The sequence below is a fragment of the Rhopalosiphum maidis genome, chromosome 3, assembly GCF_003676215.2.
Source record: "Rhopalosiphum maidis isolate BTI-1 chromosome 3, ASM367621v3, whole genome shotgun sequence".
NCBI classification, from domain to species: domain Eukaryota; kingdom Metazoa; phylum Arthropoda; class Insecta; order Hemiptera; family Aphididae; genus Rhopalosiphum; species Rhopalosiphum maidis.
The window spans coordinates 63,997,665-64,024,924 of NC_040879.1; the positions used below are offsets into that span (position 1 = coordinate 63,997,665).

Genomic DNA, 27,260 nt, shown 5'->3' on the forward strand with positions numbered 1-27,260 from the left:
ATTTTTGTTTTTATAATTGCATAATTCTTTTAAAGTGGTTTTTAATCTGATTTCAAAATCGTAATTTTTTTTTAGATGTTTGGGGATATTGTTAATATTAGATACTTATTGATTTGATAATAAAAATTTATAAAAATATAAAAATTAGGATACGATTTATAAAATTGTTCATTGAAATAATCGTGAAAGGATTCATACTATTTTTGGTTTAATACATTTTTTTTTATTATAATTATTATAATATTAAAAATAAAAAAAAGTGGACAAGTGGGTATCGCTCTGCTGTATAGTAGAGATGGAGAGTAGGTCACTGGTCACTATATGGATATGTTAAATTTGAATGCAATGACGGGTATCATTGTATACGAAAAACGGTTCTGAACGGAGATGATTTGTCAGTTAATGATAATGAGTTGGATATATTATATTATTACCAATATTTAAATTGTAATATATCGTTATTTTACGCGATTTCGTAAAAAATTTAATTTCATACGCTCATTAAATGTTTTCTAAATTGAAGTCAAAAATCGATGCAAAAAAACGCGATGGCAGTCACAAAAATAAAAAAACACACATCATTGTAACATCAATACATTCATCATTCCGTTCAGAATCTAATATAATTAATTGGTATTATTATCGTGTTAAACCACTGTACAACTGTTTTGACGCAAATAGGCGGTCAGAAAGCGCAGATAAGCTGTACCCAAAATCCTCACTCTCATTCTTTCTCTTAACTGCAACATAATATTAAACAATAAAATTATATAAAACGATTTGGGTTATTAACATAGAACACAAGTGACACAATGCAGTTACTCCATAAAATATAATTTATACACGGATGTACCCATGATTGTAGTAGTGTAATTGCCTGTCTTTATAATTTATGATTTGTAGATAAATTCGATTATTCGATACATATAAGTCTGTTATAAGAGTCAAATAGTCTGTATAGTAGGAAATCATAAAGTCTGTGGCTACACAATTTGATGTATTATTAAAAATATATTCAATGGTAAAGAATAGTAAATACTGATAAGGTATAACAATTTATTTTTTCATAAGGCATATCATTCGATATAATATATTGAATATATTGAATATCATATATTCAATGAAACGCGTATTTGGTTATAATGTAATTTATGTCTTAAACATTTAACACGTTAAAAGTTATAAGCATGTGTTTGCGTTTAAAATATATAATGCAATAATGTATATATACACATGTTCATGTAATCGTATTGATATCAATGTCTACTGAAACAATTAAGTTATGGAAAAATTATCATGGAAAATATAATATAATATGTGGGGGAGTGAATGAGATAGTACTGTATTTAATACGCCCATACTATGTGTAGTGTAGAAAAAATAACAGACAAAATGAACGAAATAGATATCTAGTTGTAATAAAAAAATAATGACAATAATATTATATTGATTGATGAGTTTACGGTGTACGTTGGTATGTCGGGGTTGTAGGTTGTGATGTCGACTTGTGTCAGTTTATCCCAGAAGAATAAATGTTGATTTCGTGCTCACATTCGTATGATGTATTAAAATTTGACACGTTGGAGGGATATTTTTTGTGCACATAATACAAATTTGAAAGCGATATTGACATAATGATATCAATAATTATTGTTCTAATAAACTATGAACTGTAACTGTTGTAATTATAAAAATTTAGTTAAAACCTATTTTCTATGGTTATACCGTGAAATGTCAGAGAGCATGCATTCTTGCAAACCGTGTTGGGTTTTACACAGTGTACCAGTAATAAGGTTATCCGTTATCGTCGTGAACATATTATTATTATAATATGTAATTTGTAAAAAGAAAATATCGAGCAAAAAAATATATGGGCAAATATTGTGAGCATTATTTATTTAATGAAGACCATATAGTAAACAAGTTTAGCAGCCATAGGTATTATAGCCATAGCTATAATAGCTAACGGAAATACAAATAATCAAATACACTATTGATTGTGGATTCGGTCATTAAATAGTATATGTAAATATGCGATTAACCGGAAAGTTAAATAATATACACTTTTACCGAAACTATTATTTTGATTTCGTTGGTCGATTGTGCAGACTTTCAATTAAATCGCATACGTGATTACCACAAAAAATTTAGTAGTAGTCATTTGGGTTTGTGGTTTACAACGAACGTATGTACATTTTTATTTTTTTCTATTACACACGTACTTCGTTTGTTTGAAAACGTATAGTAAATGCATACAATACCATTGTGTGTCATGAAAACATCGAACACCATTTCACAGTCATTTCATATTTTACGTTTTGAATTCTAATAAATTATTTTAAATACAATTTAAAGTTGGTACCTTTAAAAATATGAGAAAAAATATAAAAAGAAAAAAATAACAATAACAAATTTAAAATTTATTAAATATAATGTATTTATAGGTTGTTTTAAGATTTTTTTAAAAAAATTATATTTATATAACAATTCAGATGAGTAGTATTCATATTTGAAATTTGATTTTCTTAATCGCAATATTTTCAATTGTCATAATATTTTGTGTATCTACGTTTTATATATTTGTATGTATTATTTTTTTCAACCAAAACAATTCTATACTATTAAAATGTGTAATACAGTTAGTGTTTATTTAAAATACTATAAAATACTTTACGTAAAAAAAAATAATTATAAACCAGTTATACAACTAACATATATCTATGTATACATACATATTTTTATTTTATTTTCATTTATTTGATGTTGCATAATATTATTTATAAATAAAATATTTACTTTTATTTATTTTATTTGTTTATGTCTATATAATTTACGTTTGACTCATATACTAATGTAATAGAGTTATTATTTTTATAAATTAAAATTACATAACAAATTATGTTATTATTATTTATAATAACTACTATTTTTGAATGTATACCTAGTCTTTTAAATAAGCTTTGATACTGATATTTTAATAGTAATGAAAATATTTTTGTTGAATCATGATGTATCAGTGAAAATAGTAAAAGTACCTACACGTTAGTGAAAACGAGTAGTGGTAGGGAAAAAGGTACACTCTCGGTAAAAAAAGGTCCATGCATTATTTTTTTAAATGTTTCATTATTTATTTTTAATATGTTATATTGCGTAAAAATGACTTAAGATATCACTCATAAAGCCCTCTCTGATACCGTTTATTATCAGACTATGAACACACATTGTGCACCATTTATTCAATCTACACAATGCAAATGAAGTAAAATGAATAAAAACGTAAATTACTGTGTACATAGTTACATTTTACACACCTCTTCTACATTGACACGAAACCAACCGAAGACTGAAGATGGCATAATGATCATATTTTGCTTTGGTTTACAACGCTTAATGATAAAATCGATTTGTGAATACAATAATATTATACCTTTATTATCTGCAGTAAAGTTATCGAAATCGTTATGACGTTATATTACGTATATTATAGGTACACTATGCGGTATAAAATCTTTAGTAGAATAAAATAAAATACATGACATTAGTGTGGTTATCTTATTAAAACATGGAGAAAACACGATTATTAGTGCAATACGATAATCAAATGAAGGACAGCAAGGGTGGCTATACAGGTAGGTTTATATATGCTTTCTAGTTGCATGAGAATACAATTTAAACTGGTTCGATTTGGGAGTTCGATAAGTGGTCATTAGCAAATTAAGGGTCAATGCGTTTACATACGATCGTATCATGATATTTTTCAATATACTACATGAATATATGTATACTTACAGTACACGACAATTAGGTGTGTTATAATGTATAGTCTATTATTGGTATCAACGTATGTTCAAATATTTGTGATAATTATTATAATTTAGTGGTTTATTTTATTATTTTTACCATAGTATTGCCGTGTGTGTACACATTATTATTCAACTGTATAGGATATTATTAATAATTATAACGCGTAAAAAATAAATAAATAATAATTTATATAATATTGTAATCATTTTATGTATTTAATATTTTTATCGTCTGATGCATTTACAACGGTTGTAATTGCTTGCTGTCTGAAATATGAAATTACTACGACTGCGGATATGTTATTTCAGGTTTCGATTTTTATGCTCAATATTACAATAATTGTATATGTAACGCGATTCGATTTGTATTTTTCAATACGCATTATTTTAATATAATGACGTGTTATGTCCACTGTTAAGTTAACTGAATGGTATAATAGCGATATGCTCTACGTATCACATTCTCGAATGATGTAGTCGAGCTTAAGTAAATAAAACAACGATAACGTTATATCATATTATGTATTCTGTTATTTTTATTGGATATTCAATAATAATTGTGATGGAAGGTTGACTTAAACTTATTTATTGAATAAAAAACTGTTTTTAAACAAATGATTATCTCACTATTGGGATGATGCAATGGAAATATTGTTGATATACTATCGCGTGACCACTTAAGGATCGATTTAAACTAGTATCCCGGTATCATGCACGCATCACTTGTCACCTATTTATACATTTATAATCATTGAATCTTGATTCGAATATATTTTTATTTTGATATCGTTGAGTATATTATAATATACAGTTTTGCATAAAATGAATTAAAAATGAAATACCGCCACGTGTACTATATAAAAAAAAAAGAAAAAAGAAAAAAAGCTACATGCTGTTTTTGAAGTTTCACTACGACCGTCGAATACGTAACGTTTTAAAAAAAAAAAAAACACATTTAACTATACCGTTACATCGATATGGACTAATAATGCTTATAAATAGGCGATTATAATAATATTGTACGGTTTCTCGTTTGCTGCAGATGGTCGTCCGGAACGTCCACGGTGGTGGTGACGGCCGACACTAGTGCCGGCGGCGGAAGTGGCGGACGCAGCAAGGCGCCGATGAATTTTTTGCGTTTGCGGTCTGTTCAGAAGACGGACTCGGGCAATTACACGTGCACGGCCAGGAACACGGCGGGATCCAAGAGTCTGCAGCATCAGGTGATCGTGACGCCCGACATGAGCGCGCACGTAGTACCGGCATTGGCGGATATCGAGTCCGGTCGATCCGTGTCGTTCACGTGTATCACATCCGCAGCCGACGATAACGTGAGTTTTTTTTCTTAATGCTTTGACTAGTTTTGTTGTAATACTCTACGCTTCTCTGCAGTTATCGAGGTGTTTGTACCCATCCTTCATTATCCCAAGTCATGTATTCCTCCCGTGGTTGTCTTCTTCCGACGAATCCTTCAACGTATCATTTGATTATAGCATTTAATAAGAGCTCTCATGACTCAATTATTGTGTCCTATTTATCTCTTATCTTCCGGATTGAATGCATTTTCAGAAATTCAGTTTTGTTGTTTTACCCTATTATGCAACACCAGCTATTAATTAGTCAAACACGAGTTGTGCGATAATAATAATAATAATAATAATCAAATTCTACTTATAATGCACATTGACATTTGGTTTTTCGTGTTGAAATCACCAACAACAAACAGTATATACAAAAAACAATGTATGTACGTTCAACGTTACAAATCATTTTCAACAAAACTTATCAATTTAATACATAATAAGTATGCTCGTTTATCGATTTTGATTTACAAATAGCTTTGGTTTGACTAAATGGTTATTATTTTACGTTCAAGTTGTAACGCGTTCAAAATAGAAGACAATGTATTATTATTTTATTATGAGTAATAACTATCTATTTTTCAGTTTTATAGACACAGGTTTTGATATATGACATACAAATTTCAAATTATTTATGATCAAAACTAATTTTATTAATAATCCTTATCACTATAAATATTGAATTATTACGCCTAAATCTGTCGGTTGTATACTTCAGTATCGATTAAAGATGTTTGAATGGTTTTTTTAATATAATATGTCGGTATTGCATTTATACGACATTTCGTACATTACTATGCACAAATAAAAAAACAAATGTATTTACTATTACTTGTTATTTGTAATAAAAACTCGTCGAGTAACTGAATTTTTACTTAAAATAGGTTAGAACGGATTAGGTAAAATAGGATTCGCTATAAAGTTACACGATGATGGAAAATCTATATATTAATGCTTTCAGTTGAATACCGACGTATTGCTTATATATTTATCTAGGTATTAATATTATTTTATAAGAACATATTTTCAGTTTACATGACTAGCACAAGTTTAATTTATACGCAACTCACATAATATGCAACAGGTCTTACTATTATTTTGTCAGTGGCGCATGTGATAAAGATAGTCGCTGCGGTTTTCTAGTTTAAAAAAAAAAAAATATGTAAACAAACGACTTATTTATTCCTAGGCGACTAGGTCATACAGTATCCATGGTGGAAATTTTTATTTTGTCTACTGTAACTAAATTTAATACACCATGCATTATATTATTATACATTAAATTGAGCGAACTGATAAGATGTCAACCAAACACTGTCATTATATTGTTAATATAACACTTACAAATATCTATACATGATTCATGTATATATTATAATAAAATATGATAAGAGTTTCCAATTTTTTTTTTTTTTTAAGAAAATTTGATAGTAAACTTTTTCAGTGTATTTACTCTTTATTTCAAAGTATTTAAACTTTTTTAGAAATGATCTTTTTTTTTTTATATAGAATTCGATATTACTAAAAAATTAAATATAAAAAAAATACAATCATTTGTTTCGTTATGTTTTTAAAGTTTTAAGTTTTTGAATGACAAATTACAATTTTAGTTTTGTATTTTAAACAGAATATTTTTTAGTATTTTGACATACACAAATTAGATTTTTAATGATTATAGTTAATTAGTTACATCTTGAAAAAATTAAGCTTAGAACAGCAAAATAGAGTGTCACAATCTATACATCACAAATAGTATATTGAATATATAAACTTTAAATAGATACTTATGAAAAATAATATTTTCAAAAATATTTCTCTATTATTTGTGTGAAATAAATCGGAAACAACAATGCGCTGCTGCAATTTCATAATTAAACCAAAATAGCTATATAGTATATACATATTATATTATATAGAAAAAAAAATGTTTTTTTTATTGTTTAACGATATTTATAATATAAATAATCTATTTTATATGATTAAATATAATAGCAATTACTTCTTAAAAATATACTAAAAACCCAAAGGGAATTAACAGTTTAAAAAAAACATTACAGCAGAAAACGAAAAATATTATTTTAAAATTTCAAAAAGAGAAAAAACACTAGGCATTAATATTTGAACAAAAAACTAAATAGTGAATAAAGTAAAACAATCCCAAAAATGTCAGAAGTTGATGATATTAGTTATCTTAATCGTCTTTGAGGTATATTATAATGAACGTATACAAATGTTGCAATTAAAATGGAGCAACAATCGGTTGTATATTAATGCTATAATTGAAAGAAAAAATATTAATTTATGGTTTTTTGAACAGACTCATTAAAAAGAAATTTTAATTATCCATAAAATGCTAAGGTACAAAAATTATGCACCAAAAAACCACCTTTCGATTATTCAAAGAAACTTTTATAGGGAATCGGTCGAGAAGAAAACAATTTATTTTTACGTAAAACTTTTACGTTTTACTTTTAAAACAAACTTTATGATCTCTGGTTTGAAATACTTTTCGAGAACCAAACTAAAAAAAAAGTTTAAATCATCAACGTTCTATAAAAGATACATTTTCTCGTTTCAAGTGACTTATAAGCAGTAAAAGGTCTATGCAGTATTTTTTTATCAATTTATACATGTAATTTGAATAGTTTCCTTTATTTATTGTGTTTCTCATATATCCTTTATAATTGATTGGATAATTATTAGACACTGTTTGCCAAGTTAGGCAGTTGCGTTACTTATAAAAACAAAATTGTAACAACAATAAGAATAATATTATTTTTCTATGAATAATAAAACAGTAGTTATACACTGTAATGTATAATATGAATATTATATGATCATAATAAATTATATAAATAATATATTTCATTGGCTATTTACGAAAAAGTGTACTTAATTAATAGAAAAAGTAAAATTTTAACTTCATATTTTACGTTACTACATAAACTAAAAAAAAAATGTTATCACATTATTTTTTAACGAATAATGCATTAGTATCTATTTTTTTCTTTTAAATTCATGATTTTGATTTCAATTTAAACTTTAAATTATTAGTTTTGAATTACTAACACTTTTTTTTTCGAGGTGATACCGTTGTGTTGTTTAGCCTTATAGGTTTTAAACACGCAAAAGTGTAATAATTATCAGTGTTCCGGAAGTAGTTTTTTTTATGGTTATTATTTTGAGGGAAATTGAATGATACAATATGTCCATTCTACAGACTTATAGTGTACGGTTTTTGCTACGAAGAAAATTGAATACATAACGTATTGCTTAGTAAATACACACGGTTGTGCATTTCAAATATTATTAATGTGTTTATACGCAAATTATTATTTATAAAAGTCAAATATTACTCGTATAGTTCGTATTGCAGGTTTCATCAACTGGTTTAATGTAATTAAAATATTTGTGATTATACGCATTTCTGCTGATATAACTTGCAAGGGCGTAGCCAGGAGGGGGGGTTCATCAGAAATTTTTTCTTGAAATAAAATTTAATAGGTTTAAATGCCTATTATATTTAAAACTTGTATAATATAACATATTTATATTCTAAACCCCCCCCCCCAAAAAAAAAAAAAAAAATTCTGGCTACGGTCTTGATAACTTGTGCAGACAAAGTAATACACGACGGTGGGCATTCACAGTACAGGTTTATAAACACTATATTCGATTGTCAATTAAATGTTATTCGACTTTGTCCCTCGAAAATCCAACACGAGATTATTGCGGTTTCTGGCGTTCAATAATATTCACCACGAAATTCACGTAATATCGATACGATAAAGTAGCAGTATAAAACACAGACCGATATCATGTGAATGTCTGATGTCAGTTGGAATTAGTCCGCAAGAGTAGGATACGTATTATTATACCCACGCAAGTTTCGATGTAAATTCCGATCGATTTAACGTGGTGACGAACAGTAAATCGACGCGGATAGTCGGTAGGTTCGAAAAATCACTCTCGAAACGACGATGACGTTTACTGCAACAATAACGAGTACATATTATTATTGTCACGACTGAATTGCACTACGCGTGGTGTTCAAATAATAAAATGACTTAACACAGTAATAATACGAAACGGCCTGTCTCGCTCACGCGAAGAGATTTTTCTGGAAAAACGCGATTGACATAATAATATAACGGTATCTCCACACGTGCTCGCGAAACGTCTATATACTGGCGACGTCCAAACGTTTCGGCGTTATCGACAATGAGTTATGCGTGTATAATTGAACGCACGATAGTGTCGCAGTGAATCAGACGTCATTCAGTTGCCGTTGGCGACTTCCGAAGATTCGTTTACATTACACACTGTTATTTACTTACCGACATAACAATGTTTGGTATCACATCAATTGTTCGCCGAAAATAGTTCGCGCGACAGTTGTTCGCGCGACAATTATTCGCAGGAAAATTATTCGAATAAGACGATTGTTCGTAAAAAAAAAAAATAACAATACGACTTGATTATCATTTAATCTGTTTTGTGATCTATACGGCAGTTAATAAATAATATACTATTTGATTTAGTGTGAAATTTGTGAAGTTTTAAAATCACATCGATAACGTATCTCGTTATCGAACATTATGATATAATAGGCACGAAAATCCCAATGTGTTCTGGAACAGTAGGTATCTACTAATAACAATACTAATACTAACACATACCTGTCACAAAAATCATACAACGGGACAACCAGTAATTTTGACCATCCAATTCTATTTTACCGCAATAAGTGTTTAATTACTATGGTTTTATGATACGTAAAAAGTGATCGCGGTACAGATATACTTTTACGTAAAAGTCACATGTTCTATCGCGAAAAACAAACGGAAACAAAAACTTATTGAAAATGTTCATTGTATAAAAAATATAAGTGTGGTGGTCGTGTTCATGTGGAAAATGACGAACTTGTCAAAAGTTATGAACATAATCATGTACCAGATAATGCTCAAGTGGAGACAAAGGAATAAACCTATAACATGAAACACGATGCACGAACCTCCGATGCTACAAGTCATGGAGTCATAGGAGATTTAGCAAGACAGGTAAATTGAATCATCTAAATATGTTGAATCTTAAATTAAAATTATGAAAAAGTGATCGAAACTTGCGTTAAGAACTTAAATTTTACACTGGATGTTTATAGGAATAATATACATGTCATGTTAAAACTATTTCAAAGAAAGTTAAATTTTTCGCATTTTATTTAGTTTTATATTTTGTTTATTTTTTGTTTTTTAAATCCTTGTACGTCATACTCGCACGTGTTGTCTCCGTTTTACACAAGTGCCTACGTCATAAACAAAACACGTTTACGCAGACTGAGTAGAACTCGCTCAATTTTGGTTCTAGAATAAATATACTTCAAAATTTCACAAGTTATTTAGATTGGCATTTTCTTTACATAGTATAATTTTCAAAATATTTCGCTTATTTTAATGCTATTTATAGGTATTTGAATGTTTGTTTTTGTTTAGTTTTTTTTTATAAATATTTATACTATAAATATTTACCTTTATGTTATTGACATCCAAAAACGTGGAAAAATACTTAACATTGTATTTTATTTTATATGTATAATTATTTATTAGTATATTATTATTGTTATTATTATTTATTTATTTATTTTTATATATACGAATAATGTATGCACGAACAATTTTCAGGTGAACATTAGACGCATAACCTAATGTTTTTATCAATACCATACGAATTTATATTACTGCGTAGATACGCATACACAATTTACAGCTGCTGTGTACGCTTACGTACTGTGACGTAAGAAACACACACGCGTCGTTTGACTTAACGTGGTGTACCGAACACGTATGTCGGTTCGTCAATATTTTTTAGTATACATCCTTTTCAAATAGTCGAAAAACGATTCTAGAGCCTAAGTTGAGTTCGGTTATCGGGACGAGATGAAACTAAACAAGTGATACATTCCTGTATCTGTGTATTTGTATGGATATTGTGAAGTCATGTTTCTATCCACTGGGTGGCATTTATCGAATGATAAGATAAACAAAATACTGATATTATTAAAATATTGTCTGTTCTAATTATAACTATTGTATAAAATATATTGTACAGTTTATTTTCGCTATAAATATTATGTAAATTACATATTATAAAAATAACCATGATACAATGTGAGAAAAACATTCATTTCATTCAATATTAATAACGTTTTTAGAAATCTTTAGATTAATTATTAATTCAAGACTTTTCTTAGTAACAACCAACACAATTTTAATTCACTACACCACTCGTTCCTATTTAATATATTTTTAACAAATTCACTAAAATAATAATATTAGAATTAGGTGAGGTTAAATTTAAGTATAAAATATTTATATTATTTATGTACTTATATAGTATTATTGGATTCCTTTAAAATAAGAATATAAAAATAATAAAAAGTTATCTGTATAAATAATTAATTGATGTATATAATATATTTATTATATTATAACATGCAGACATACATTTTTTTTAAATTTTTTTTTAGTGTTACTAATTAATAAATTTATAAATTATATTAATTTAGACGTCTATAGGTATACAAATTCTATAATCATTATGTTTTTATCCATACCTATTCATAGTTTCTCTGTGTTAGTCTTTTGGAAAAGTCAAAAACTATTGGTCTTTATATAATATTTATTTATTCATGGCTTCAATTTATAAATTTTATTTATCAATGCAAATATTTATTTTATACTCACCATTGAATCAATTGAATGTGTTGAATTTTCTTAATTTTGTGCTATAATAATAATTAAAAGCAGTTTTTGATAATAATTATGGTCATTATTGTTAATGATAAAGTACTCATCAATTACCATTTATAAAGTGGTCTTATTTAAAAACAATATAACAGAGCAAGTTTTAGATTTTGAACGATGGTCGTATTGATCTTACAGTGATGTGTTTTTTTTCTTGTATCTGTCATGATATTTTGGCCAGTTAAAATAATTTAATTTTCACCTTCAAGGGTTGTATCTGCAAGGAAATTGAATTTAAATGATATTTTAGTAAAAAGTATAGAAAGAAATTCAAAAATAACATAGAAAAAAATTGGAATTCTTACGCTTAAACAGTTTTTGATCAAATCTATTATTCTTTATTTTCTTATAGTTCAAAAACAAATAACCGTAGAAACTTAAAATTTGTATTTACATTATCAATAAACATTATATTTCTCATCGATACAACACTATTATTATTTGTATAGAGTTCAGATCGAAGCAAATTATATATTTAAAATATACATATCGATGTTCCTATACTGCTATGATTTAAAATATTATTCTTGGAATCTCAACAGTTTTTTTTTCAATAATAATTCTTTTAAAAAAAAAAAATGTTAATTAATTTTAATATAATATAACCTATTCACATTGTTTTATTGGTACTGTGTGATCTAAAAAGTGATAATATAATACTAATATAATAATATACTATGAATTATATTTATTAAAAAAATCTTATTTTGTACACAATGCTGTATTATTAAATTAAAATTAACATATAATTAATCAACACTTAATGTACAGGTGGTGCCCTATTACCTACATGCCCACATTGTTCTATTTTATGGCTTTATTCAATTGTTAATAACTCAGGTATAGTTTTTAAACTTATCCATGCACACTATACAGGTATACATAAATATATGTAATACAACTATGAAAACGATACAAGAATAGTATTATGTAACTTTTTTAATTTTAAAACTTTAATATAATTTTACAATTATTAAATTATTTTAAGTTTCAAATTAAGTACTCGGCGAAATTTTCTGCGGATTGTTCTTCTAAAAGAAAACATATTATAGAAAAACAAACCATATGCACCTTTAATATAACATAAATACTGAAAATAAAATCTTGGATGTCAATTTCTGTACGGCGTTTTTATACTCAAAGTTTATAACGCAACAAAGTGAATATTGTGAAGAAACAGAAAAAGTTTACTTCAAGCTGATATGGCTCATTTATACCAACATACTTTTTAATATAGACATTCAATATATAGGTGACTGTAATTACGTTTAATTCACAAACTCTGGGCAGCGAATTTCTGATCCACCACTATAAGTTATTGTCAGGAGATTTCGATTTTGTTCACAAACTTTTCCACAGAAAACTCTTAATGTTTGAAATGGTTCGATTATTGTCCCGACTTTCATGTTATAGATTCAGATCCCATCTACAATGCACCATCGGTTAACTTGAAAAAAAAATTATTTTTGAGTAAAATATACATTGGTAGCCAAAATGCTTTAAGCTAAAGCAATATAGGTAACTACTGTAATCTCTTTTGACGTGACCAACATTAATAATATTTAATTAAAAAAAAAAACACATTTTTTAACATATAGATTTATAGTTTTTATATCAGTCTGAATGACTGGAATGACGAGAGCCTGTTTCACATTTGAAGACATTTTAAAATATGTTTACGACTGTTTTATTCGAAATGTTCTAGTAATTTTTGACTTTGATATAACTGTATTCAAATATACTTGAATTATTTACTATATGTTTTATTTTAGTGTAAATTATACCATAGTCAAATATGTATATTATATAGGTGTGTGCGTGTGTGGTTCAATCACTTTAATAAACTAAAATATTTCAGAGCAGCATAAACAAATATTGAATAACATTTTGAACTTTCGAATTTTTACAATAAATTTAGAAAAAATATGACTTATATAGAATATAACATTTCATTTGAGAAATGAAAACGTTCATGTAATAATATTTCCTTTGATGACTTGCTTTACGTAAAAGATTCATGTTTGGGCATATAACATAAATACAAATATGAGTTATGTTTCTGAAAATCAAATCGTTTATACTAATAATATATTTCCCCTTTTAGAACGTATAGGGAATACAATATTTTAAAGATGAACTCACGTTTTAATCAATAGAAGAGTTGTATATATCTCCTGGTTGAACGATAGAATATCGAATAACTAAAATGTATAGACAAAAGTTCTCAATCATTATATAAAACATATACATAATATTTCCATGCAAAAATTATGTAATTCGATCTCGAAAAAATTTTCTCGATTTCTATTCAACGAATTTATATTTATATTTAGTATATTTAAATATACTATTATTACTATTATAATATACTATAAACAATTTAGAATTTTCGAAGGTTATGATAATATGATTACTCGTAGAATATAATATAGTTTATACGTATATGAGGATAGCCAGACACTTGTAAACAAATTTGTCTTCGTTTCTTGTCTACATGGTATCTTATTTGTAAATTATAGGAATTGGACATATGACCAGACATTTTAATATTTAATTTTAGGATGATATCGCACAAGTGTTATGGTAGACGAGTCATTCCCTAATCGACATACGTGACCGTTTTGTCAAAAGTATTAATAATATTATATAAACAACAACACGAAAAACCAGGATCAGAAATTCTCAAGTAAAGCTCCTGGCGAAGTAGACCGTGTACCAAATTGGCTTTTACACAAAATTGAAAACTGTATTTTTATTTTATAAATAAAAAAAGTGATCAACTAAGTATATGCTATTAAATTTGACTTTTAAAACGATATTAAACTATAAACACAAAGCCTTAACAAATTAAACATAATATTTTTAGTAAATAATGAGCAAACACATTCACTTATGCAGTTATTAAATTTTTATAAGTGCGATTTAAAAAATAAATAAAAATGTTGATAAAAACACGGTTTTCTCTTTCTCAAATATTATTAATACGCTATGTTCACGCAAATGAGAACGGTGAGTACAACATTTATCATGGATTATATTCTTTTCATTTATTTTGAAAAAAAAAATCAATGGCAGCTTGCAACACAGTTCCAACTTTACGGCGCATATATATACGCAAAACATCGTTTACTCCGTGTTTGATAATATGTTCGATAGAATTGAGTAAATCTACTTAGATATTAAAACAGTGTACACAATAGCTCTGTTCAGCACCCGATCCCATAATTCGTCAAGTGACATTTCAGTTTTTTGTTTAACAAAAGCAAATTATAGTACCTAGGTATCAATGCTATTACAATTTATAGCAATATTATACTCTAGTACAATGGTTCTCAATCTTTTTAGGACCACCACCCAAATTGTTACCAGAAAATCTATTGCATATCTCATGGTTTCACTCTTATAGGATCAATAAGCAATAAGTAGTTCAAAAAATACATATAATACATATATTATATTACTATTAATAATATATAATTAAAAACAATTTTCATGTCCCCCCAAAAGTTGACTCGTGACTAACAGTGGGTCACGGCCCGCAGTTTGAGAAACGCTGCTATAGTATATTCGTATGCTGTAGTTACTTCGATGCCACGAAAATGTTACCATTTTTTTAAAACATTAAACCAATTTAACCACAATTCACCTAAATCCCGAAAATAAAATATACAAATATAATATGTAGGTGTAATCGGATATCGGACAATAATAGTTATAAAACATTTTGATATCACAATATTGTTGATTTTGTGCATAATTCAGTGCATGTTATCCAAGAAAAACATGTTTTTTTTTTTAATAATTTTGATTCATCACCAGCAATCGACTTTTAGTGTGAAATATTCCCCGTCCTCATTTCTGTCAGTCAAGATTAAGCACGTTTACTATTTAATTACACAGAAAAGAAATAAATCTCACACTTTCTCGTCTTCTCCGTGTATAAAGCTTATTAAATTGACTTTATTATTGAAATTCCTTTATTTGAAAAATTGAAGTTGTTCTGAGAATATTTCGCATTGTATTATTTATTCAAAATCTATTTTCTTTTCATGAAGTTAAAAAAAAATGTTTGCCTTTTGATATTTCTACTAAAAATAAATAATACAATTTAAATAATTATTATTTCTTATAAAAATGATAAAAGTAATTATTTTCGTTTAAATTTCGAAAATTCCAGCCTTAATCGAATTTCGCCATATAATAATATTTTGCAAAACAACTTTTACTCATCTAAAACATAACAAAAAAAAAAAAAAATGATTTCTTGATGCCATTATAATATTGTATCAGGGTTATTCTTTATTGTACATTTTTTTCGCGACTAGAATTTCTTGCCAAAGTTACCATTTTTTTTTTTTTTTTTTGTTCTATTCACTTATTATATTACCGTGTCTGTGTACGTTTTGTCTCGACATATCGATTCACAATCGTATTTTTATTATTTTCTTTTACCGATAGACAATACCCAGTGAATTGTTTGTAGTATAAATATAATAAATCCACCTACATTCCACCTAGATCTACATAATACATTTCTCTCGTCATTGAACCCACATTATCTTGCGACGATTTACAAAAATATGATTTCATGGCATTTCCAATATCATGTTATAAAATTATTAACTGATGAGTATCGTAAGAAATGACTGTCCATTAAAACATAAGCATTACGATTCTTTTACAAAGTTTTTCATGACAGAGTTCAGTATGACGTCCGAGTTCATTTTCCGACGTACAATAATTTGATTCTGAGCGGGATTTCTAGGAATACATCGATTTCAAAATAATATAATATGGTCTTGAATCATTGGAAAATAGTTTTCGATACAATTTAGGAGCGCGAAGTCTATATACGTCTATGGTTTATTTGGAAATTGATTGTGCAATGTTTCATAAAACAATTGTCAAGTTAAGTTTTAATATTGTGCTGTAGGAAAAACGATGAAATATCTAGTGCACAACTATCGTTTAATAATTTATTTTATTTGTTTCAATAACATTCTATTAATTTTAACTAAAATCTAGGAGAAAATTACAAAAAAATCCCATTAAATAACTCGACAATCAATAATATTTCACACTAATATTTTTTTTATCATACGGTACATTCATTAGTTATTTTCATTAAATAGTTGTAACGCATTAAATTGTAACCGTACCTTATTGGATAATATTATGCATTTTATTTTATTTTTATAATGTTCAAATGTAAAACTGATATTTTAACGATGCTACAATAGTTGAATACGCTGCAGTATGACAAACATGAAATAATGATTGATTTTTCTTTGGTATACTTATTACACGTGAAGTGATAAATATTGATCTTTTCGTCCCAGAGGATAACAATATTCGAGACGTGAAAAAATGAATATGTTAAAGACCACACAATATTGTGTTTGGTACGGACTACTATGAAGCGTATAATAATAAGCAATTCCCTGACGTTTGTGGACACTTTCATCCGTAGAATTTAGCCCGAAGGTACATAATAAGGTTTACCAAGTCACAAATATGTTGTCTGCATGCGTAAACAGTCAATATATTTTCTCAATTGAAGAAAAGAGGTTAAGCGTACCATAGAGATTATAACGAAGATTGTAAATCAAATGAGAAGACGTGGTTATTATTATCAAACACAAACATCTTTGAACATTCACAAAAGCATAATATACACGGTACCTAGTGAATCGTGTATAATATAGTGCGATAAAATCAAAAATTTCAGAACGAGATCAATAAAAGCAAAACATGAATTGGATTTTAATTAACTATACGTTTCACAATTTCTACGATAACTTATCATATTTTTTTTCTGTTAATACTCTATAATGACATATTATTATTAAAAATAAGATAATTTTTACCATTTATGATTTTTTTATTTTTTATTATTATTATCTAATAATATGAACCTAAATTTAGAATGAAATATAATTTAAAATAAGTATAGTAACAAATAAAAAAGGTAGAAGGTTGTTTCTGTATTTTTTTAATTGATCAAAATATGAAAATGTAAAAAAATAATAGTTTTTGGGTCTTAAAGAATCATGAACAAATTTTAGGAAAAAATTATTTCCTTCATAAGTTATTAAACTATTGATTTAGCTGCATGCAATCAGTGATGATATAAGACAATTCTTTAAGAATTTGTTTCTTTTTTTTATTATTTTTTTCTTTTTTTTTTTATTAATCATTGTTCTTAAATTTATTCAATATGATATTTTATTTCCAAAAAGTTTTGAATTATAATATTACTAACCATAGTTTAATTTAATTGGACAAAATATTACTAATCTACCTTTTATGTATTTGTATGCAATTTTAGGTGTAGTAGGGTAGATCTTATGAGTAATATGATCATTATTATTAATAAAATATTAGTTAATATTCATTATCCAATGCATAAAGAATACTTTAATTTACTACATTTTTTGTGTTTAATACATAATATGATGTATTAGTTGTTGTAAATTAATTTATTGAATGTGAAAAACATTTGAAAAAAATAGTTTAAATAATCTAATTTTATCATCTAAATAATTAAACAATATTTCTTTAAAGTTATAAAAGCATATCCATATTGTTAAAAAAATAATAATAGTATAATTGGTATCAATAATATTATCTACTTTAAATGTAGTTATAAAGTTAAAAGAGAAAATCTGTATTATAGATGTAGTAAATTTTTCATGCATTCTAATACTTAATAGAGATATTAAGTCACAGCTTATTTAGATACACAACTCGAGTTATTAGTCCGTATTCTAAGTAAATGTATTACAATAATTTCTTAGATTTTTAAAATTAATATAATATTTGAATCAATAAAAATTGTATGTACATTATGATAATATTGTAAAAAATTATTTCTGTAAATAGATTGTATTAAATAAAAATAAGAATAAATTTTAAATAAAAATCATTTTTTTACGCAATAAATTGACTGGGAGTTGAGTATCTTAGATTTCCAATAATGCAAAAAATCGGAATTGGACGTCTTAAGCGATTAGCTGTTTTTCATTTTATTACTATAGATTTATATAAAATATATATGTTTATAAAATGCGACGGTAAGTTTTTAGTACTTTTACATTTTCCATAGGACATCACATTAAGACCTTCGATAACAATTATTTGAAAATGACTTGAATATTGTATTTTAAGATTATTCGAATCTAAACGAATGAGAATAGAAATTATTTATTTAATATTATGAAATGCATTTCTCAAAAAAGTAACTAAGAAAACAAACATAAGTAATACGTAAAACCGCTAAAGGACATGATGAAATTTTCATTTTTGGTTAAGAGTTAACATCTTCAATTTATCTAATGTAAATCTATATAATTATTAAGATCTGAAAAATAAAAAAAAATTATAAATACCTAACAAAAAAAAAAAAATCGAATAAATTTAGTAACGTGTTTTATGTGTTGAATATTTTACAAAAATAAATTGTGGTTTGCGTTGATTAAACTTTGAATTTAAACGAAGATGTAATATATTTATATTTAGTGTACATAGGATGAATTGTATTTATATTTTCATATTATAATATTATTTTCTCACATGCTTACACAAGAAAATTCATCTAGTTATTAGTCTGTGGTACGGATATATAATATTATAGGTAAAATGTTATTAGAACTCTTCAACGTTTTACTTTTTTTCTATAAATGACAAATCAATTCCGAGAGTTTTTCATCGCTCGATTATTTTTTCAGAATCCCGAGTGAGTATAAAATATAGATTAATAATAACTAAGTGGTAGAGTTTAGTTATCAAATTAACGAAGGGTAATCAGTAAAAATAATGTTATAACATAAAGTAAGAGTGTTTCTCCTGTCCAAAATGCATTCGACGGTATATAATTAATTAGGTATTTGTGATGGGTTAGGGGTTTAATAAATCAGTAATAAAAACCACGATTATACATTAAATAGCGACTGCAGTTACAATATTGATGGATATGTATTATTATCGTTATTTTTTATTTAAAACCTTTTTTTTAATTATTTCGTTATCTAATACCACAAAACTAATTTCAAATAAAATATCCGAGATAAATAAGAAATCAAAATTATCTCGTCTAGACACCCGTGCTATACGGTATCTTTCCGGGTATCTAAGCACACGCGATACTTTGAATCTAAGTACGCGCGTTAAATATCATTGAACGAGAAAGAACGATATACAACCATGGAAAAAGCAACGAATGTTTTGTAAATAAATCTTATGTCTTTGTTTCAGTGAAAAAAAAAAACGAGAGAGAGAGAGAGAAAACACTACACGTGGATATATTACGTATTATACGGGTATTGGGCCACTCGCGGTCCTTTAAAAAAAAAAAACCCGAGTGCGCTTTCGGTGTTTTACGCACGGGTGCAGAAAACGAATTTATAGCAAAGGGGTCTTTCTATTTATACCTATACATTTTTTTCAGCCCCAATCATAGACTATAATATTGTATACAGTTCTATTCGCACTTGCGCACAGTTTTTTTTGCCGAGGGACAAAAGAATCAATTTCGATTTTATCATTATTATTATTTTTTTTTTAAATATTATACATTTTATAGTATTTTTTTTATTTTTTGTGTTGAGAAACCGAAGCTGAAAACTCGTATATTTCATGAAAGTGCATCCCTAGTGCTATACCGGAAACGCAACGTTCGTAGTATATCATTATAGTCTTAAGGTATGTTCAATGCTCACGTTTTTATAAATAAAACAAAACAAAACACTTATTATGAAATAGGAGAAAAAGATATAAAATTAATCGTATAATAATTATTCTAGCAATATAATATTCTAAACATAAATATTTTAAATTATATTTTTGAGTAAAAAAAAAAATATGATTACATTTATGATTAATATATTAAACGATATTCCATTATTTAATATTTTAAGTGTCACTCGATATATCTCGCTATTGTAATATAAATCCAGTATATTGTTTGTATTGCTTGCACAAGGGAAATTCAGATAGGTATATTAAATATACCCAAAATACTAAAACATTATGCTAATTTTCTATCATAGTGTAAACATATTGTAAATTTTGATATTACGGAAAAATATTAACCATTTTCTTCTCGATGTCTTCATGTCGGGTTTGTATAATGTTATGTAGTAACATTATTATCTTCTATTTTTCTACACGTGATGCATAAAGCTGAATACCAATAAAAGATAAACAGTTAAATCTTAAAATCAAAGGATTAGGCAAAATTTTTAAACATCTGTTGAACATAACTTATAAAATATTATCTTTTAAATTTATTACAATTGTAGACGGAATAATTTCGCGTGTATCATACGTATTCTATTATTTTTACGCCTGTGTTACATGTCTCTAAAATTAAAATGGTATACAATTTAATCGAAACATAATAATGAACAAAATTGCTACTCACTAATCGAGTAAGTCGTCTAGCTATTATTATTCTCTGCTATATGTTTATAAAATTAATGTATGCTATTCGACTTAACTATAATGAATCTTTAAGCATGTACTGGGTATTAAGACTAAAACGTTTCAACAGAATAATTACATTTTTTGAAATTCGTCATTTTTAATAATTGTACAGTTAAAAAATCTTTTTAATAGTTATGTTGTTTTGTAAAATGTAAGACTTTTGAGTTTAAATTCAATTATTTAATTTAATAAAATTTTAGTGTGAATGGTTATTTCAAACACAATAAATCTTTACTAACTTGCGAATATTTTGTGTTTTTCGTAAAAAACAAATTTAACCATTTAGTAGACTGTTGTAAGATAGAATAGAGTTAAAACCTTCGCAAAACCAAGGAATTTAATGTTTGAACAATTTCCAAATGTATTCTAATTTTGAAATTATATTAAAACATCAATAAAAGTTTTACGCTATAAACTACTAGTATTAATATATATGAATTTAAAACGATTAAAATTAATTTTCGTTTTATGAAGCACTAACATGGCATCAAACACTGATATAATTTCAAAGTATTTACTTTGAAATATACTCATTAGTCAATATAACTAAATCCAAATATTTTTGGATACAAAATTACAGTAAATAAGATAACTATTATAGTAAGTAAATGAAATATTTTAGAAAAACCATACATATCTCTTGATAAATTTTACATCTAAATTATTCGTTAAAAAACACAAAAAAAATATTTAAATGGGCAAGAAAAAATTGTTTGATAATTCAAAACACAATGATATACCTACCTACTTGCAAAATGAATGCTCAATGCAGTTTTTTTAAATATTTATAATTATATTTTTAGTATAATAAAAAAAGTAAAATAGTGGAAATAAATAATTAATTTTAATATCGTTTATCGTGTTATGTGCTTATGTAGTTTAATTTGTTCATTTACATAGTCAAAATATACGATAAATTAATTCAATTTGGAGATTATGTTATAGTGTAACGTCAAAGATATACAGAGTGAAATCCATTCAGTTCACATTAAAACAAACAATATTCTAGAGTCTCTCAAATCAAATTTGAATTGTGTGTTGTATAGACCGTTTAACCTAATACAATTGAAAATACTTAAGCGTGAAGCGTGGTCACACAAAAATATAATTGTATTATAACATACCAACTACAAGGTTCCTTAAAATTTGATAATTGACTGTATTCTAGAAGCCCAAATATTGGCTCCGTGAAGTGGGCCGCCCAATGTGTCAATTCAATTCATTTATCTATAGTTTATTTAACAGAAAACTGTAGATTATTTAAATAACACAATTTTTGAATTTTTAGATATAATTTAAAACCTGTTAATTATTAAAACTAAGAATATAGTAAGGATATAATATAGATATAAATGGTTGGTAAATTAGCAATTGAAACTTCAACAATTAAATTTAAAAAGTCATAACATGTTCTAAAACATATTCTAAAAGAACATAGTTGTACTAGTCATGTGTGAATTAGACATTAGTGAATTAAAATGTTTCAAAAAGTTTAGATAAAAGAGCTAATATATGGTTTCTAAGTATTTTACAAATGGTCAGGTTCTTGTTATTACAATAGTTTAATTGTATTAAAAAAACAAAAAGCTATAAAAAATAAACTTAAACTTAAATATTATTGCACCTATATAATTTTCTAAGATATAGTAGAAGATATGCAGAAATAGCAATGGTTTGTTATAACCGATAATTATGTTTTATTGTTTTTAAAAGTTTATACAAAAAATAATATTTTACAATTTTTTATTAGACTTTGTAAAAAATTACAATTTATTTGATACAGAATATACAACCAGAAATATGTTTGATCAATATATAGGTATCAAGATCGCATAACACCGATATTGTAAAACAATATAATTACAACGTTAATGATTAAATATTTTCTTACAGGATAATAGACGTAGTTAAGCATATCATAATGTTTACATACTTGTGAGCATGTCGATAAAATATATTATTAAATACAGCACATAAAATTCTAAGTACCTGTGTACAACATGGTTGCTTATTAGTTTTTCTTTGTAAAATTGTTTCGGATAATGTAACTCGGAATATAAAACGTTCGATCGAGTAAATATTTTCACGGAAAGATCTTTGTTTTATATCCCTGGTTTATTAGACATTTTAAGTTGACACAATATTATATAAAGTCCAATATTTATAAGCTCATATAATGTGTAAACACAAAACTTCACTAGTTTCTCTCTAACCGATTACGATATATTTTTATTGCAATAATAAAAAAAAAAAAAAAAAAATTCATTAACACCTGTGAAAATGTGTATCCGCAATGTTTAGATACATGATAATAATATATGAGCATAATAAATTTATTGTAAGCTATATTATGCGATTTTAAAATTGATTTGTTATTAAATTATTGTTCGGTTACGGAGTCCGGATATTTTGGAATATTTTCTGTTTCAAAATAATGTTAATTTGTATTGTCAATGCATTGTTACAAATTATAATGCTTTTATAATAATAAATAAATATATTTTTTTTTATTATACAGAAACAGACCTTCATATAATAGCATTTACAAGCAAATTATTATTATTTTTTAGATAATCTTAATACTAGGAAATGTTGTGAAATGCTACGTTGAATAAAATAGCTCCATTATTTTCATAACTTTATTGTGTTGTTAAAAATGTATTCAAGTTAAACATAGATATTTTATCCCAATTTATTCGTAATTCTAAACCTTTTTTATTAAAGCTTAAACAATTTTTTATTCGTGTTAATTAAGTAAATATTTTTCCTGTCAGAAAAAAGTCCAAATGTGTCATATAAATTTGTAGATTTTGCACACTATTTTATTCAGTTAAGCTTTTTTATTAAATGAATGTTTCGTTCTTAATTTGGTTCTTATACGAAAATATAAAAAACATTTCTGCATATACTTTTAGATCTTTTTATGAGATGTATTATCGATGTAACTCGTTATTTAAACTACATTAATTTTTTTTTTTTTTTGTAGATTTTTAACATTAAGTAATAATTATAAATATAGATACTGAAAATATAACAAATATGTAAGATTAATTGAAGATTTATTTCAATTTTGTTAAACATTTCTAAATAATAAAAATAAATTTAAATCATTTCATTTTTTTTGGTATTTAATATTGCTTTATTTAAAATATAATTTTTAATTACAATCAATAGGTAGGATCTAAAAATTGGAAGAAATCCAACATATTCAATTTTTATTGATTTGAATAACAAAAGGTATTATGTTTAACTAGTTGAAAACACATTTTTTTGTTGGTGTGACATTAGAAATATTATACAATTATTTGTTCTTGAAATATATATTTATTTTTTGTTTTAAATAAATAAACTCATATTATAATAAATTCGGTACCTCTAAAAAAAATATTGGTTCCAATTTCGTGGGACACTTACTCCTTAGCACTAACATGGATTCATATGATCAAAATATTCATATAGGTACGAGTGTGAAAAGACTGATATTTTATTTTACTTGTCTTATATTTCACAGGTATAAGATATCATATATTATCATTACATGTAAAATAAAATATTTTCAAATAGACACAAAAATATAAAGTATCAAGTAGACAGAAAAAACAATATTTAATATCATAATAAATATAAATGCTAAATTTGTATAAACATAAATCTAGTTAACACGTACTTTTTAAATTGATATTATGTTTTATTCTGGATTGAGATATGTAAATACAAAATGTTATATAATACTTAGAAAACTACGTAGAGTAAGTAAATACAAACATTAGTTGGTTAAACAAGCAACATTTTGTAAATATGTCATTGTTTTACATATATATATATATATATATATATATTTAAATTTACATTTTAAAGATTGTTTTACTTTTAAATTTATAATATTAATAATAATTTATTGATTTGTTTTGTTAAAACTACGAAGACCACGATATCAATCGAAACATTTAACAATAATAATTATTAATTCTTAATGATTATACTTATAATTTTTTTAAAAAAATGCCATATTGCTTATTGTGTATTAAGTGTGAGCATTTTTGACACACTTTATTAGAAAACCAGGACTCTAACTCTATTCAGACCATCATCACATTATTTTTCAATATAAATTAACACCAAACAATTGTATAGCTCTACTTAACTATTTAGTCAAATGTAGTATTTCATATGTGTATTTGTTAACGATGTATTATGTAAATTCTATGTAAATAAATATCTATAATTCACTCCCAATGGACAGCGCTATCGATGGGAGTATTTAACAAAACAAAAATAAATAAATAAATAAACAATGTTATTCACCAGAATTTAAGAATATATCTATACAATTAAATTTAAATCTAGCATTGACATAATTTAGTTACGCTAAGTCTAACGAATGAGATGTCAGAAACATTTAACCAGCAGATGTCTAACAGTTGTTAGAACTATAATTAGTTTTTAGGTATTTCATGGAACACAATCAGTAATCACCGATGATGTAACACACATTAATATAGTATTTATATATTACACTGACAGTCGAAAGGCGAATTAAGTTTAAAAGAGAATAAATATTAAATCACATTGTTGTAATAAATTACTAATTGTATGTATTTATTGAAAATTACTTACTCATTTTAATTTTATTCGTTAATCTCATTAACAGTTTTGAATACTGAAAAAATAATACATTTTTCTTACAGTTGCGTTGTATTATTATTTTTACATAAAGATAATAATTTGAAAAATCGTTTGAATTTAAATGTAGATTTAATTTAATTTTTAAAAAAATTATACACCTTATAGTTTACTGTTAAATGGATGGATCTTGCATTAAAAAAAAAAAAAAGAGTATCTATATTGTCATATAAAAATATGACACTCTTCAAATGATAATATAAAACCCATGTATTTTATCACATAGTATTTAGGTATAGGTAGTAGGTACATATACATTTCAAAATCAGAAATTAAATAAACGTGGTAGGTAGTAATTAAAGCGTTTTCTATCTATGAGAGGATTTATATGTAAATAATATTATATAAGACACTTAATTATACGGAGTACAGTATAACGTATATTGAAATAACATTTAAATATATTTTATTTTAACGATGACCTGTACTGGTAACAAAACGCGGATCAAGTAAAAAAAAAATAAAAAAAAAACGAGATTAGCAGGCCATATAATTGTTATTATAATTACTATACATTTCTTTGAGGAATCAAAATGTAATATTATATGATTGGACTCCGTAATAATACAGAATGAATGTAAAATGAAACATGTGTCTAACCGTCTAGAATATATACAGGCTGTAACAGATAGAACTGACTTTTAGAATAACTTTTGTTCAAATTAATATTTTCAATTTATTTTTTTATTTATCATTAAGAGACTCTAGTGCTACACGTATAATTTAATTTTTTAATTTTTATTTTTTTAGTTCTTAAAATAAAAAAAATGAAAATTTGATTTAAATTTTTTTGGATAAATTAAAAATAATATAGCCAATTTTTTAATCTGATTATAAGAACAATTTTGATGGTAAGACTATTTATATTAAGTCAAATAGTTAATTTTTTAAAATTTTTTCAAAGTATCAATATCTTTTGATTAAATTAATTTGGAACTATAAATTTAAATATAAATTATTATTCAACAATGATAAATCATTATTGATTAGATTAGGCTAACAGATACAATAAATGTCATAAATAGTTTAGTGCCAAAGAAGAATTGCTAAACAAGATGAAATTTATTCATCGACAACAATATTTTATACCTTCACGAAATTAAAAATATTTTAACTATATTTGAACA

At 25.6% G+C, this 27,260-nt stretch overlaps 1 protein-coding gene across 1 annotated transcript in view; it reads left to right on the forward strand.

Annotated features, from left to right (window-relative positions):
- The window catches only part of LOC113556480 (Down syndrome cell adhesion molecule-like protein Dscam2), a 273,062-nt gene that overhangs the window by 164,849 nt on the left and 80,953 nt on the right, over positions 1–27,260 (forward strand). The window contains exon 7 of the mRNA XM_026961446.1: positions 4,846–5,134. Coding sequence (XP_026817247.1) covers positions 4,846–5,134 — 289 coding nt within the window. The remainder of the gene's footprint in view (positions 1–4,845; positions 5,135–27,260) is intronic.